This window comes from Bombina bombina, chromosome 5 (assembly GCF_027579735.1).
Source record: "Bombina bombina isolate aBomBom1 chromosome 5, aBomBom1.pri, whole genome shotgun sequence".
NCBI lineage: Eukaryota > Metazoa > Chordata > Amphibia > Anura > Bombinatoridae > Bombina > Bombina bombina.
The window spans coordinates 1,052,713,458-1,052,728,481 of NC_069503.1; the positions used below are offsets into that span (position 1 = coordinate 1,052,713,458).

The 15,024-nt window shown below is 37.8% G+C and overlaps 1 protein-coding gene across 3 annotated transcripts in view; it reads left to right on the plus strand.

Annotated features, from left to right (window-relative positions):
* The window catches only part of COL14A1 (collagen type XIV alpha 1 chain), a 251,509-nt gene that overhangs the window by 104,809 nt on the left and 131,676 nt on the right, over positions 1–15,024 (plus strand). For all 3 annotated transcript variants that reach the window (XM_053715323.1, XM_053715321.1, XM_053715322.1), the window contains 2 exons: positions 1,578–1,707; positions 4,427–4,572. In XM_053715323.1, the coding sequence (XP_053571298.1) occupies positions 1,578–1,707; positions 4,427–4,572 (276 nt within the window). The remainder of the gene's footprint in view (positions 1–1,577; positions 1,708–4,426; positions 4,573–15,024) is intronic.

The following is a 15,024-nucleotide window of genomic DNA, read 5'->3' on the forward strand; positions in this document are numbered from 1 at the left end:
GTGTGCTCCGGGAGCCGCGGTTTAGGGGGTAATACATTTATTTAGTTGCGGCTGTGTAGGGGGGCAGATTAGGGGTGTTTAGACTCGGGGTACATGTTAGGGTGTTAGGTGCAGACGTTTCCCATAGGATCAATGGGATGTCGGGCAGCAGCGAACATGAGCTTTCACTATGGTCAGACTCCCATTGATTCCTATGGGATCCGCTGCGCTGGGCCGGAAAAGTTCCGAGCGTACCTGCTAGTTATTTGATAACTAGCAAAAGTAGTCAGATTGTGCTGAACTTGCGTTCGGAACATCTGGAGTGACGTAAGAATCGATCTGTGTCGGACTGATTCCGGCGGATCGAAGCTTACGTCACAAAATTCTACTTTTGCCGGGCAGCAGGGCTTGATAACTTAGGCGAATCAGCCTCGCCACAAATACGCTGCGGAATTCCAGCGTATTTGAGGTTGACGGCTTGATAACTAGGCCTCCATGTTTTCTTGTATTGGTAGTAAATAGCATCTGAATGTAACACAGTCTGTGATTGATTTCATCTGACACACCCTTGTGTGTTTTTTTTTAAATGTTTTTTAGGCATTAAAAGGACTGAAAGTAAAATTTCTAGACATAATTCATATTTTTACTTTAAAACATCTTTTAAATAAACTGAAACGTATTGGTGGTCCCTGTTCAAGCCAAAAAACATTAAAGGGATAGAAAGATAAAAAATGAAGTGTGCATGGGTGCATTTCAATTTGAAATATAAAATTTTTTGCAATATACTTTCTTTAGCAAAAATGCTTCTAGTAAAAGTCATTACTGTTTTTTTGCGGCATACACACATATGCTGTGCGGGCCCAAGCACCAATATTCAAATACCATACCTGTTCAGAGAGCTGGCGGTGGTGTGTATTGCTTCTAAAGACATAATTTGTGTCGTATAAGCTACTGCGGACTCTCTGAGAAGGTCTAGGGGCATATTTATCAAGCTCCAGTCCGTATGGAGCTTGATGCCCCGTGTTTCTGGCGAGCGTTCAGGCTCGCCGGAAACACAAGTAATGAAGCAGAGGTCTAAAGAGCGCTGCTCTATAACCTGTCCGTCTGCTCTGAGGTGGCGGACAGACAATGCCAGAAATCAACCCGATCCTATACGATCGGGTTGATTGACATCCCCTGCTAGCGGCCGATTGGCTGCGAATCTGCAGGGGGCGGCATATGCGTATGCTGTCAGCATTTATCGATGTGCAGCGGACATGATCCGCAATATCGGATCATGTCCGCTCGCACAATTATAAGTCGACCGCTAGTCTTTAAATACTGGTGCACGGAACATTAATAACTTTTACTAGAAGCATTTTTGCTAATGAAAGTATATAGCAAAAATGCTTCTATTTCACATTGAAATGCATCCATGCACATTTAGTTTTTGACCTTTGTATCGCTTTAAAGAAGGTTCATATCTCTTAACAAAATCATTTCAGCTACAAACATGGAAATGTATTGTGAAATTAACACAGATGTTTAGCCTGACTGAGCAATTATATAAAACTACTTATAACACATGAGAACATACAGTCTGTGTTTTCTGGTTGTAGGTTATAGTTGACGGCAGTGAATCCACCACGGTGCTGAAGAATTTGATGTCATTAACAGAATATCAGATAGCCGTGTTTGCAGTTTATATCAATGCTGCAAGTGAAGGTTTACGTGGCTCGGAAACCACATGTGAGTAACATACTTATTTCATATCTAATATATTAAGCCTTAAAGCAAAAATGAATTTGAGTAAAATTATGTTGAGACTATTTTTTATCTGTTTTGTTTAGTTGCTTTAAGAAAGCCAAACACATCAAATCAGTTTTTCATTATTATTTACATTCATTTGTAAAATGCCACCAAATTTATTGTGTTATACCTAGAATGTTTTTCTCTTCTACAAATTTAATAATTGGAGTCACTGTCAAATAAGCATCACTTATTCATTTGAGGTATTAACTTTTAAAGGGACAGTAAACACCTTATAATTAAAAGGCATTTCTGTTGTGACCAATCATATTTAATTAGAGTAAAAAATATCTATCTAGCCTTCATTTAGTGTTTAATGTCCCTTTAAAGTCAGTGCTAAATAAAATACACCAGAAACATGCGGCACGTTTCATTATCTAAAATAATAGAAGCATGTATGGGCACATGTGTAGTTTGATTGAATATGTATCTGGTTAATTGTATATTTGTGTAGTTGAAACCAGTAATAGTATAAAACAAAATAAAAAATTAAAACAACATCATATGATTTATATTTGTATTTAGAAACATAATCACAACCAAGCCTCACTTTGTATCGCCAGAGTATCAACATATTGTCAGGGTGACGCTACAACAGCCACATAAAAATGTAACAGCAGTCTATGAGGCCTAGTTATCAACGTGTCTACTTACCTGCCTTCGCCGGCCCAATACGCCCGCCTAAGCTCGCCTACCATTGCCGCCGCGGACCTGAAAAATCTCGCCAAAGTTATCTAAAAAGCTGTCAAAAAGCTGCGCACCAAGTACGGGGCGATGAGCAGCGGACTGTGATAGTTATCACTCATCCGATCTCGCTGCTCTTCGGCTTTTTGACAGCTTTATTTATACAAGCTGTCACTAAGCACTCACACTAACTATACTGTTCTACCCCCTATACCGGCGCCCCCGGAGCCCCCCGCAACTAAATAAAGTTATTAACCCCTAAACCGCTGCTCCTAGACCCCGCCGCAACTCTTATAAGTGTATTAACCCCTAAACCGCTGCTCCCGGAGCCCACCGCCACTCTAATAAACTGATTAACCCCTAAACCGACGCTCCCGGACCCCGCTGCCACCTGCATAATACTATTAACCCCTATCCTGCCCCCCTATACCGCCGCCACCTATAATAAATTTATTAACCCCTATCCTGCCCCCCCTACACCACCGCAACTATAATAAAATTATTAACCCCTAAACCTAAGTCTAACCCTAACCCTAACACCCCCCTAACTTACATATTAATTAAATACATCTAAATATTATAACTCTTATTAACTAAATTAATCCTATTTAAAACAAAATACTTACCTTTAAAATAAACCATAATATAGCTACAATATAAATAATAATTATATTGTAGCTATTTTAGGATTTATTTTTATTTTACAGGCAAATTTCAATTTATTTTAACTAAGTACAATAGCTATTAAATAGTTATTAACTATTTAATAGCTACCTAGTTAAAATAAAGAGAAATTTACCTGTAAAATAAAAACTAACCTAAGTTACAATTACACCTATCACTACACTATCATTAAATAAATTATTCCTATTTAAAACTAAATACTTACCTGTAAAATAAACCCTAAGATAGCTACAATGTAATTAATAATTACATTGTAGCTATCTTAGGATTTATATTTACCTGTAAAATAAATCCTAAGCTAAGTTACAATTAAACCTAACACTACACTATCATTAAATTAATAAAAATAAATTACCTACAAATAACTACAATTAAATATTGTTAATATGTTAGGGTGTTAGGTGTAGACATCTCCCATAGGAATCAATGGGATATCTGGCAGCAGCAAACATGAACTTTCGCTATGGTCAGACTCCCATTGATTCCTATGGGATCCACCGCCTCCAGGGCGGCGGATTGAAAACCAGGTACGCTGGGCCAGAAAAGTGCAGAGCGTACCTGCTAGGTTTTTGATAACTAGCAAAAGTAGTCCAATTGTGCCGAACTTGTGTGCGGAACATCTGGAGTGACGTAAGAATCGATCTGTGTCGGACTGAGTCCGGCGGATCGAAGCTTACGTCACTAAATTCTACTTTTGCCGGGCAGCAGGGCTTGATAACTTAGGCGAATCAGCCTCGCCACAAATACGCTGCGGAATTCCAGCGTATTTGAGGTTGAAGGCTTGATAACTAGGCCTCCATGTTTTCTTGTATTGGTAGTAAATAGCATCTGAATGTAACACAGTCTGTTATTGGTTTCATCTGACACACCCTTGTGTGTTTTTTTTTAATGTTTTCTAGGCATTAAAAGGACTGAAAGTAAAATTTCCAGACATAATTCATTTTTTTACTTTAAAACATCAAACCCCCTACACTATCCCTGTATCTGTAGATCTGATTTCACCCCTCCCCCAACCAATAACACCCATAAGGTTTAATTGCCTCTATATGAATTACCCTTTGCAAACATCCACTACGCAATCCCCCCCTTGTTACCCCCATTATTTTATACTGTTATAAAATGTAGCTGGGGTAGTGGCAAAACATCAGAATGTTAAAACGCACAGTGACATACATTTATGTGCCTGGTTTAGTGCTGTACAATATGGTATTGTTATAATAATAATAATAAATATTAATGATAAAATAGGACATATCCAATGACTCATTATTTTTGCATGTATTTATTCCAGTGGCGTTACCAATGGCATCTGATCTTGAATTATATGATGTGACTCATAGAAGTATGAGAGCCAAATGGGTTGGCGTGGCCGGGGCATCTGGGTACATGATACTTTATGCTCCTCTTACAGAGGGTGTAGCTACAGATGAGAAAGAGGTACCCTTTACTTTTTTGATAAACATTTCATGGCAATTGTATTTTTCTCAGCATGTGCTCTTCAAATCTTTTATTCTATGTTCTAGCAATCACATTTCATGATGTCTTGGAACTTGAGTTGTGCTTTTATGCTACTCAACTGGAATTTTAACCACTTCACTTGATTCACGTGCAGAATATATTTTAACACATAGTTGGTGGAGGCTTTAAAACAGTATTTCTATAATGTCCAAGTGTTTCTAAATCTTTATATATATATACTGTATATATATATATATATATATATATATTATTATTATTTTTTTTTTAATTGTTTTACATTTTGGCCTAGATTACAAGTAGAGTACAAAATTATTAGCAATAGTGTTTGTTAGAATCACTTGGGCACATTCAATAGCTTTTCTATTAAAGTCTAAAGGTAATTTTTATTGCTCAAGTGACAGTCTAGGGAGGTGATGGCTAATCTTGGCACCCGAGATGTTTTGAAACTACATTTCCCACAATGCTTATTCACTCTGCAGTCTAGTTAAGCATCATGGAAAATGTAGTTCCGAACCATTAGGGGTGCCAGCTTAGCCATCACTGGTCTAGGGCTTGCTAACATGTGCATGTCGGATAGCGCGGGGTGCACTAAATACTTCACATAATAGACATCTATGGGGAGCGCACAGTAAAAATCAATGGGCTAGATTAAGAATGGAGTGCAATTAAGCGCTTCCACTCGAGCCCAAACTAAGCTAGACGACTTTTTGCGCACATCGGATTGCGCTTGTATTACAAGTTGAAAATAAAAAGTAAAAAAATATTGCAACCGCGTTAACATCTTCTCCCATATACTTCAAGGGAGAGTGAAAGCAGAAAAAACGAACACCCATATTCGCACGCTAACAAGATCGCTTTAATTCAAGTCTACTAAACGAGACATGAAATATGAATATTACAGATTCCAATGTTCTTCACATAGAATAATATGTTCTATTATTCTTAAATTAATAGATATACTGTATATACATCACATCTGAGTTCAACATTTTGGGCCTGTAAATATTTTTAAAATATAGTTCTATCCATTCCTGAAAACATGATTTTGTAAGATTTGTGTTTATGAAAACATTTCTTACTATGTTATCAGTTTGAGAAATGTATTTCATATTATATTAATACTTTTATAAATTTTTTAGAGGGAAAATACATTTAATATAAAGAAATATTGTTTTCGGTAATTGGACATTAACAGTTTTTGGCTTTTTTTTCCTTTCAACACTTCACTTGCCTGCCTGACATTACAGCTAAGGGCATAATAGGCCAAAATCTTTAGCAAGGCCTCTTGTTCCTCAGACCCCAACATTTCTCAAATATTATATATAGATATTAAATAAATAATTCCATAAGATAAATGTAAGTGATTAAGACGTAAGCCTGGTAGCAACCACTTCCATGTGACCTTATAACTTTGCTCTCTGTGCTACAATAACCCTATTTTTAATTTCATGTTTCATGCCTTTTCATTTCTCATGACAGATTTCTATCTGTACTTAGCCAATAGGGATGTGCAGGCCAGAATTTTATTACGGACGAAATTTTTATTTTGGATATTCGAGGAAATTTGTTACCCCATCTCCTAACTTGCAACATCACTTCCCTCCCTACAACTCCCCTTCTTCTACTGCTTACACCAAACATCACAGAAGCACTAAGTCATTAGATCAGCAACAGCTCGCCAGCTCTGTCAAACCTCTCCACTCTTCCATCACCTCCTTTTCCTGCCCTGACCAATCTATCTGCCACTATAACTACACCCTTACATCAGTCATTGACACTCTGGCCCCTCCTACCATAGCTCATAATCCACACTCTCATCCTCAGCCTTGGCATACTCCTCTGACACGGTAGCTACTCAGATGTTACCATACTGCTGAGCGACACTGGAGGAAATCTCGGAGTTGACTTTCTTCATTACAAGTTCATCCTGAACTCCTACTATTCTGCCCTTAATCTTTATAAGCAACAACACTTTTCTAATCTCATCTCTACTCTTTCCTCTAACCCAAAACGTCTGTTTTCCACGTTCAATACTCTTCTCCGCCCCCACCCCCACCTCCTAATACAACTTCTCTCTCAGCTCAAGATTTTGCCAGCCACTTCAATAACAAAATTGACTCCAGACTCCATCAGAAATGAAATCACCTCTCAACTTACTACCAATCTCCCACCCCCTCAAAAGCTCACAATCATCCAAAACCCAAATACCCTTAAATTTAGCTCTTTTGCCCCTGATACCGAGGAAGAAGTTATATTGTCCTCCCATCTCACTACCTGTCCCCTCGACCCTATCCCCTCACAGCTACTCCCCTCCCTTTCTTCTACCGTCACCCCCATACTCACACACATTTCCAACCTCTCTCTCAGCACTGGTATATTTCCCTCATCTCTAAAACATACACTGGTCACACCTATCCTCAAAAATCCTTCCCTCGATCCAACCTCCCCATCCAACTACCGTTCTATTTCCATACTCCCTCTTGCCTCAAAGCTCCTTGAAAAGCTAGTATATGCACATCTATCCCATTTCCTTACACTATACTCTCTCCTTGACCCACTGCAATCTGGATTTCGTCCCCATCACTCCACTGAGACAGCAATTGTCAAGGTTACCAATGACCTACTTACAGCAAAATCCAAAGGCCACTTCTCTCTGCTTATCCTCCTTGATCTGTCTGCAACCTTTGACACAGTTGACCACCCTCTTTTGCTCCAAACCCTCCAATCCTTCGGCATCTGCAACACAGCTCTCTTTTGGTTCTCTTCCTATCTATTGAACCGTACCTTTAGTGTAGTCTTCTCCGGAGCATCCTCTGCCCCGTTACCACTTTCTGTTGGGGTAACTCAAGGCTCTGTTCTCTTTTCAATCTATATGTCATCATTAGGTTCCTTAATAAAGTCCCACGGGTTTCAATATCATTTGTATGACACCCAAATCTACCTCTCTGCACCAGACCTACCTCCTTCCTTACTAACCCGTGTCACTAACTGTCTTTCTCATATCTCATTTTGGATGTCCTCTGACTACCTTAAGCTAAATCTCTCCAAAACTGAACTCCTTATTTTGCCCCTTCTTCCAAAATCTCCACCCCCCAATTTTCTATAACTGTTGATAATTCCATCATTACCCCTACCCCGCATGCCCGATGTCTTTGGGTCACACCCGACTCAGACCTTTCCTTCACTCCTCACATTCAGTCCTTGGCTAAAGCCTGCCGCTTCTACCTTAAAACATCTCTAAAATTAGACATTTCCTTACACAAGACACAACTAAGATTTTAATCCACTATCTCATCCTTTCCTGTCTCGAATAATACAACTCTGTCCTCTCTGGTTACCTAACTGCCGCCTAGCTCCTTTACAATCCATAATGAATGCCTCTGCCAGGCTCATCTTCCTTACACGTCGCTCTTAATCTGCCGCACCGCTCTGCCAATCCTTTCACTGGCTTCCTCTTGCCTCCATGATTAAACACAAAATCCTCACGCTGACATATAAAGCCCTCAACTGCACTGCTCCCCCTACATACTTTAGCTACTCTCCCTCCCGTCCCCTTCACTCTGCTCACAATCTCTTACTCTCCTCCTCTCTTGTTACTTCCTCACATTCGGTTTACAGGACTTCTCCAGACTGGCCCCCATCTTGTGTAACTCCCTGCCTCACTCCACAAGACTCTCCCCTAGTTTTAACAGCTTCAAGCGCTCCCTAAAGACTCTACTATTCAGGGATGCATACAACCTATGCTAACCTTTCCTGACTCCATTGCTTTCCCCTTGATCCCCTTAGAATGTAAGCCTATGAGCCCAGCTGTTTGTAGATCGCCTTCATAAGAGCCGACTACAACAGTGCAACTCTCCACAGGGCCTCTACCCATTTGATCCCTATAAATGTTATTCTGTATACCAACTATGTTTATAGCGCAGCGGAATCTGTTGGCGCTCAAATACAAATACCTGTTAATAATAATAATAATAATACCCCGAATATTCCTTGCCTGCAGTATTCAGTTTTAATTAAGTTTAAAGCTAAACAAAAATTTACAATTTACATTTACATTCGTTTTTGTTAAATTAATTCTTCTTGCCAGCTTCCCAGCCGCACCAACACCTGGCTTAATGCTCTTGGTTTCCTGCACTAACTTGAGTGCAGGTCTTGGTAGCCGAGCGCACTAAGCCTCCTGTTAGCTCGGCCAGGGCTCTAGCAAGAAGAGGATCGGGTTAGTGCTCTCTCCAGTGCAGTAAGGTAAGTATTTAACCTTTAAAAAATTAAAGGAAACAAATGAATACTGACAAATGTCATGAGTATTTTTCATCTCTTTAATTTTAGTTGGTGCATTCATTCGGATTTTCGTTTTCATTTACGAAATCGAAAACCCAATTTTTGTGATGAATGTGCATTCTTCCACAAATAATTGGACATGTCTATTAGCCAATGGGCTGACAGAGATTGTGGCAATACATTAAGTAGCAATATATCACTGCTCACTTTATCTAAGAGGTTAAGGAAAAAATAATCACAACTTCTCTACGCCGGTAGCTCTCCAGTTGCTCTTAAAAGAGACATCAAACCCAACATTTTTATTTCATGATTCAGACAGTGAATTAATTTTTTTTTAAAAATTCCAATTTACTTATATTATCAAAATTGCTTCGTTTTATTGTTATTCTTTGTTGAAGAAATATCTAGATAGGTCGCATGCAGATGTCTAGAACACTACAAGACAGAAAATAGTGCTGCCCTCTAGTGCTCTTGTTAATGTTTATCATTGTAGAACTGCTGACATATAATGCTGCAGACAGGTGTACACTCCTGAGCTTACCTCACTGCTTTTCAACAAAGGATAACAAGAAAACAAAGACATTTTGATAATAGAAATAAATTGGAAAGTTTAAAATTGTATGCTCTATCTGAATTATGAAATCATTTTTTTTCTATGTCCCTTTAAACTAGTTCACTCGTGTTTGTACCTATATTAAAAGAGTTCTTCTCTTCCACGTCCTTATTTGACCCTTTGGAACTTGGCTTCTGTTTTTAAGCTTGAGATGGTTTCTAACAAGGCAACAGATGATTCAGAGCCAGACCTAACTCTCTTCTACTTCTGAAATTATTGTATTTCTTTTCCATTTCATATAATGTATATAGATAAACTCTTGTGTGACTGCAAATAAACAGTTTGTTAAATTAGGTTCTCTCTTTCTCTCTCTCTCTCTCTCTCTCTCTCTCTCTCTCTCTCTCTCTCTCTCTCTCTCTCTCTCTCTCTCTCTCTCTCTCTCTCTCTCTCTCTCTCTTTCTCTCTCTCTCTCTCTCTCTTTCTCTCTCTCTCTCTCTCTCTCTCTCTCTCTCTTTCTCTCTCTCTCTCTCTGTCTTTCTCTCTCTCTCTCTCTCTCTCTCTGTCTCTCTCTCTCTCTTTCTCTCTCTCTCTCTCTCTCTGTCTCTCTCTCTCTCTCTCTCTCTCTGTCTCTCTCTCTCTCTCTCTCTCTCACTCTCTCTCTCTCTCTCTCTCTCTCTCTCTCTATATATATATATATATATATATATATATATATATATATATATATATATATATATATACATACATAAATGCCTTTGAATAGAAAAAAAAAAGTAAAACTTGTTTTAAATGAATACTCTGAGTGATGATTAATTAAGCACCTGGCATTTGCTAGTGATGCGAGTAGGGTGTGATATGTCTGGGCAACAGTCAGTAGCTATTTACGAAACTGAAATGATTTTAAGGTCTATAAAACATGACTAAGCCCTTGGGGAAATATATTTTAAATTATAATTGAATTAAACATTCAAGTAGTTTTTTTGTAATATAGACATCAGTTTCTGATAACCTTGAGGTGTTAAATGCAACACGGTCTATTGAAGAATTGTTTGATTATTTTTTTTACTACTGATTTAAGTTTAGATGCCAAGGTGTGTAGTTATGTAAGAGAATCATGATTTTAGTTACATTATCACTCAAATTGATGGCTCCAGTCTAAAAGCTTTCAAAGGCCGGCGCTCACAGAGGCTGACCCAGGAAATTATATAAAAAAATGGTCTGTTCCTGTAAGTTGTGAGGTGTCTCCCATACACAGTAATGGAGCGTGTTGGAAAGTGAAGCTTCACTTTGGAGAATAAAGTTAGCAGGGAGTAGAGGGGGGGGGTCTTTAAAAGTTAAATATTGTAGTCAATACAAATCAGATTACTCTGCTTTTAATGTGTATCTTACAAACCCCTATATTTTCATGTAAGTGTGTTTTTCTGTTAGGGTAATTAGCATTTTTCGCATGTTTTGCCACAATATCACCATCTTTTAGTTTGTACCTTAAGTCATTTGGTTCCTGCACAATTTCAATACAATTTGTAATTTTTTCATAAAATATGATTTTTGTAGAACAAGGTCATTATGATATTTTAATGCAATTAAACAATACGAGTTTGACTGTATTTTTATTTCAATATTTAATTTATTTGTTTTATACAATTATATATTATATTAGTGTAAAATAGGCATCACCTTCACATACTCAAAACCAGGGAACACCCCATTGTCAGGCGTACTGTTCTCAAGGTAAAAACTGCCTTTAGAGAATTAAGACAGGGGCTTCATAGTACTTGAGAGATTTCTTATAGACTGTCACAAGCCCAGAGACCTTTATAGAATTAGGCCCTGTAATATACAAAATGGAACGAGGCAGGGATGCCCGCTGTCCCCGCTTCTTTTCGCGATCTCTATAGAGGTATTAGTATCACATATCAGACGGAACACAGATATTGGAAGTATACGGTTAGGCTTCAACACACACAAAGTCACTGTGTATGCAAATTATGTTCTAGTCCTCCTCACTTCTCCAGAAACATCTCTTCACCCATTACTAACGGAATTTTCAGACTTTTGGTAACCACTCAAATTTTTCAATTAATGCACAAAAGTCAGAGATTCTTAATATCAATATGCTACGAAGGGACTTTGAACAACTTAGCTTGATTTGCCCGTATAATTAAAAAAATTACAAGATCAAATACTTAGGAATCTATTTAACCCCATCTAGCAACAAAATATTTAAACATAATTATACTCCCCTTACTGCCCAAGTTGCGTAAAGACTTTGACAGTTGGAAAGATAAACCTTTATCTTGGTGGGGTCGTATACAGGCTATCAAAATGACCACCCTCCCACAAATTCTTTATATTCTCCAAGCAGCCACTATCCATCTCCCCAGCACTTATTTAAACCAGCTACAGTCACTAATCTACTCCTTTATATGTGGAGGCATTAAACCTAGGATTAACAGGAAACTACTTTTTCTACCTTTAGGCGCTGGAGGTATGGGATTACAATCTATTTCACAAGATTACAATGTGGTCGTCCTTCAAAGAGTGCTAGAATGGCATGACCAAACTTACTCAAAAATGTGGATGACCATAGATGCCTCTCTATGAAATACTCAGGAAATAGGCCCACTATGTTGGATTAAACACTCAAATAGACCAACGCTAGCGAGACAATCCTCATTGTACTCCCATCTCTTTAAGACTAGGGACCAGATCTGAGCTAAAATGAAAGGGATAACATCCCTTTTTTCACCGATGACCCCGATACCTATTAACTCGAAATTCACTGGCGGGATCATACCTAATGAATTATTAGGCAAGGCACTAGGACAAACCATCCCACTTGCGCGGTTAACAGAGAAGGGAAAATTAAAGGAATGCACTAATTTAGCAGACATTGTGGGCGGCTCTTTTACACCATGGCTCAAATATGCCGAGCTAACACACCTGATAGGAACATCTCCACATAAACAAGACTTGCTCAGGGAACCCACTAACTTTGAACGTCTATGTCTGATGGACACACTACCCCGAGGATCGTTGTCACTAGCTAAAAAACTCTTAGACGCCTCTTCCACACCTCCCCTCCCATCATTCGCACCTCAATGGCACAGGGAACTAGGAATCACACTAACGGAGGCAGAATGGAATAAAATATTTTATCACACACACAAATCATCACACTCCCCCAGAGTACTCGCACTGAACCACAAAATTCTGTTACGTTGGTATCTTACCCCGAACAGGATCAAACAAATATACCCCAAAGCTAATGCCTCATGTTGGAGAGGATGTGGTGAACTTGGAACCATGTCTCATATTTGGTGGCAATGCAAGCATCTGGCCCCATTCTGGGAAAATATAGAAACACACTATAAAGAACTATTAGGAGACTCCTTTACATTAAAACCAACAACCACACTTTTTAATCACAAAGTGGGAAAAAATTGCAGGATTAGGTGGAAATTATTACAGATTGGTCTCAACAGTGCAAGATCATTAATAGCCAAGAAAATGAAAAACCTCACACATACCCACAATACAAGAATGGATACTCAACACATCAGAATTCCTCACTTATGAGGAGTACTCATACTTTAAAACAGGAAGTATGGCTTTCTTTCAGGAAGTCATATTTTATCTCTTACGCATACCACCCTTCCTTAAAGCACTGAGTTGGACCTCCCTTCCTCTCCCCCAAAGTGCCAGTCGGGTTCATGTTTCCTTTCTCCCCCTGATCCCCCTCCTCTCTTCTGGCATTACCCCTTTCCTTTCCCATCTATCTCTCTTCTTTACCCTTCTCTTGCTCTCCTATTATCTCATTTTACCTTTAATTATCGGTTTCTCTGATTCTCAGGGTCCTATAACATGATAATATATCAGTAATGGTACTAAGATAGATATTGTATTGCTTTATGAACAGTCAGAATACAGAATAGGAATAATCACTGCTCATTTTTGTACTACCTACTCAAATCTCAGGTCTGCATCTCACTTGACTTTTATATTGGAACACTCCATAAAACCCTGAATGAGAAATACAAAAGGACTACCCCATATTCAAACGTCCAGGACCTTTATTGAGCACTTTTGTTTAATATGCTATAATTGGAAATAGGATATGTAGAATGCAGTTTTAATGTACAAATCCTACAGTATTTATGTTGTTTATTTTAATATTGTATCATTATTATTTCACCAATAAAGCATTTTAAAACTTAAAAAAAAATAAGAATTAGGCCCTAAGTACTTAATATGCATGCTGTAATTATAGCTATAGATTGTTTTTTCCTGCAGTATATTATTGTTATGATGATGACTAATATTATTATTATTATTATCATTTATACGTAAAGCTTCACCAAATACTGGAGCACTGGGCAACTGAATAGTGGTAACATAATGTTCTAGATTCAATAAAACCCATTATTGAAACTAATATCTCACTGAAAAAAATTTGTCAAACTATCAAAACTCACAATTTGAAGAATTCCCGACATTCGTCATATGAACAAATTGTGAGTCACTCCCTTTTTTAGTCAATAAAGCAGCATCTGTCTCATAGCTGTTCGCCTCTGAGCGTATAGAATGAGTTCTACTGTGAAAGATACCAGCAAACATGCTTTCAAAAACTAACTTAAAACCTTAACTGCTGAGCCACTTCACACCCCAGTTCTCGGCCCCTACCCCCAAGATACGTACTATTTAAAAGAGCTTGCTAAAAGTGATTTGTGATGAACAAATAAATACAGATACATATAACACACTAAGGACCAGATTACGAGTGGAGCGCTATTTATTGCTCCCGTTTACACGCCAACTCTGCTAGAAGTCAGCTTTTTGCACGCATCATGTAGCACTCTTTTTACAAGTTGAAATTAAAAGGTTTTTGCTTGCATGCTAACCCCATGTGAGCAAAAAGCCGAACTTCGAATATCGCGATTGTCTTAACCTATTTCCCTATAGACTTCAATGGAGCATAAATGCGCTAAATCATTAATATTTCACATTCCAATACTCTTTACATAGAAGAATATGTTCTATTTATTCATAAATAGATATTTCTATATATATATATATCTGATGTTTTTTGGTAAAATATATATCTATATATATATACACAGTATATATATATATATATATATATATATATATATATATATATATATATATATATATATATATATATATATATATATATATATATATATATAAAGTTATAGATATATAAAGATTCGTAACACTGTGTTCGTAACACTTTTTTGTTTTGCAAGACATAACCAGAGCTCTGATGTTGTGGTAATCATTCTAGCGTTAATCGCGATTGCGCTCACAGGTTCACATTTACTTTCAATTTGTAATATGAGAGCTCCTTCCCATGTGTGCAAACAGCCGCAGTAAACCCAATATCGCTTGTGTGGAACTGTAAGCGCGCTACTCGCAATCTGGCCCTAAATGAACTAATACAAGAGAAGGACCCTGCTTTAAGGAGTTTACAATCTATAGGTTATTCACCTAGATTTGTAGAAATAAAAAATAATAATAAAAATAATGAATTATGTATTTTGATAAAAATGACTATC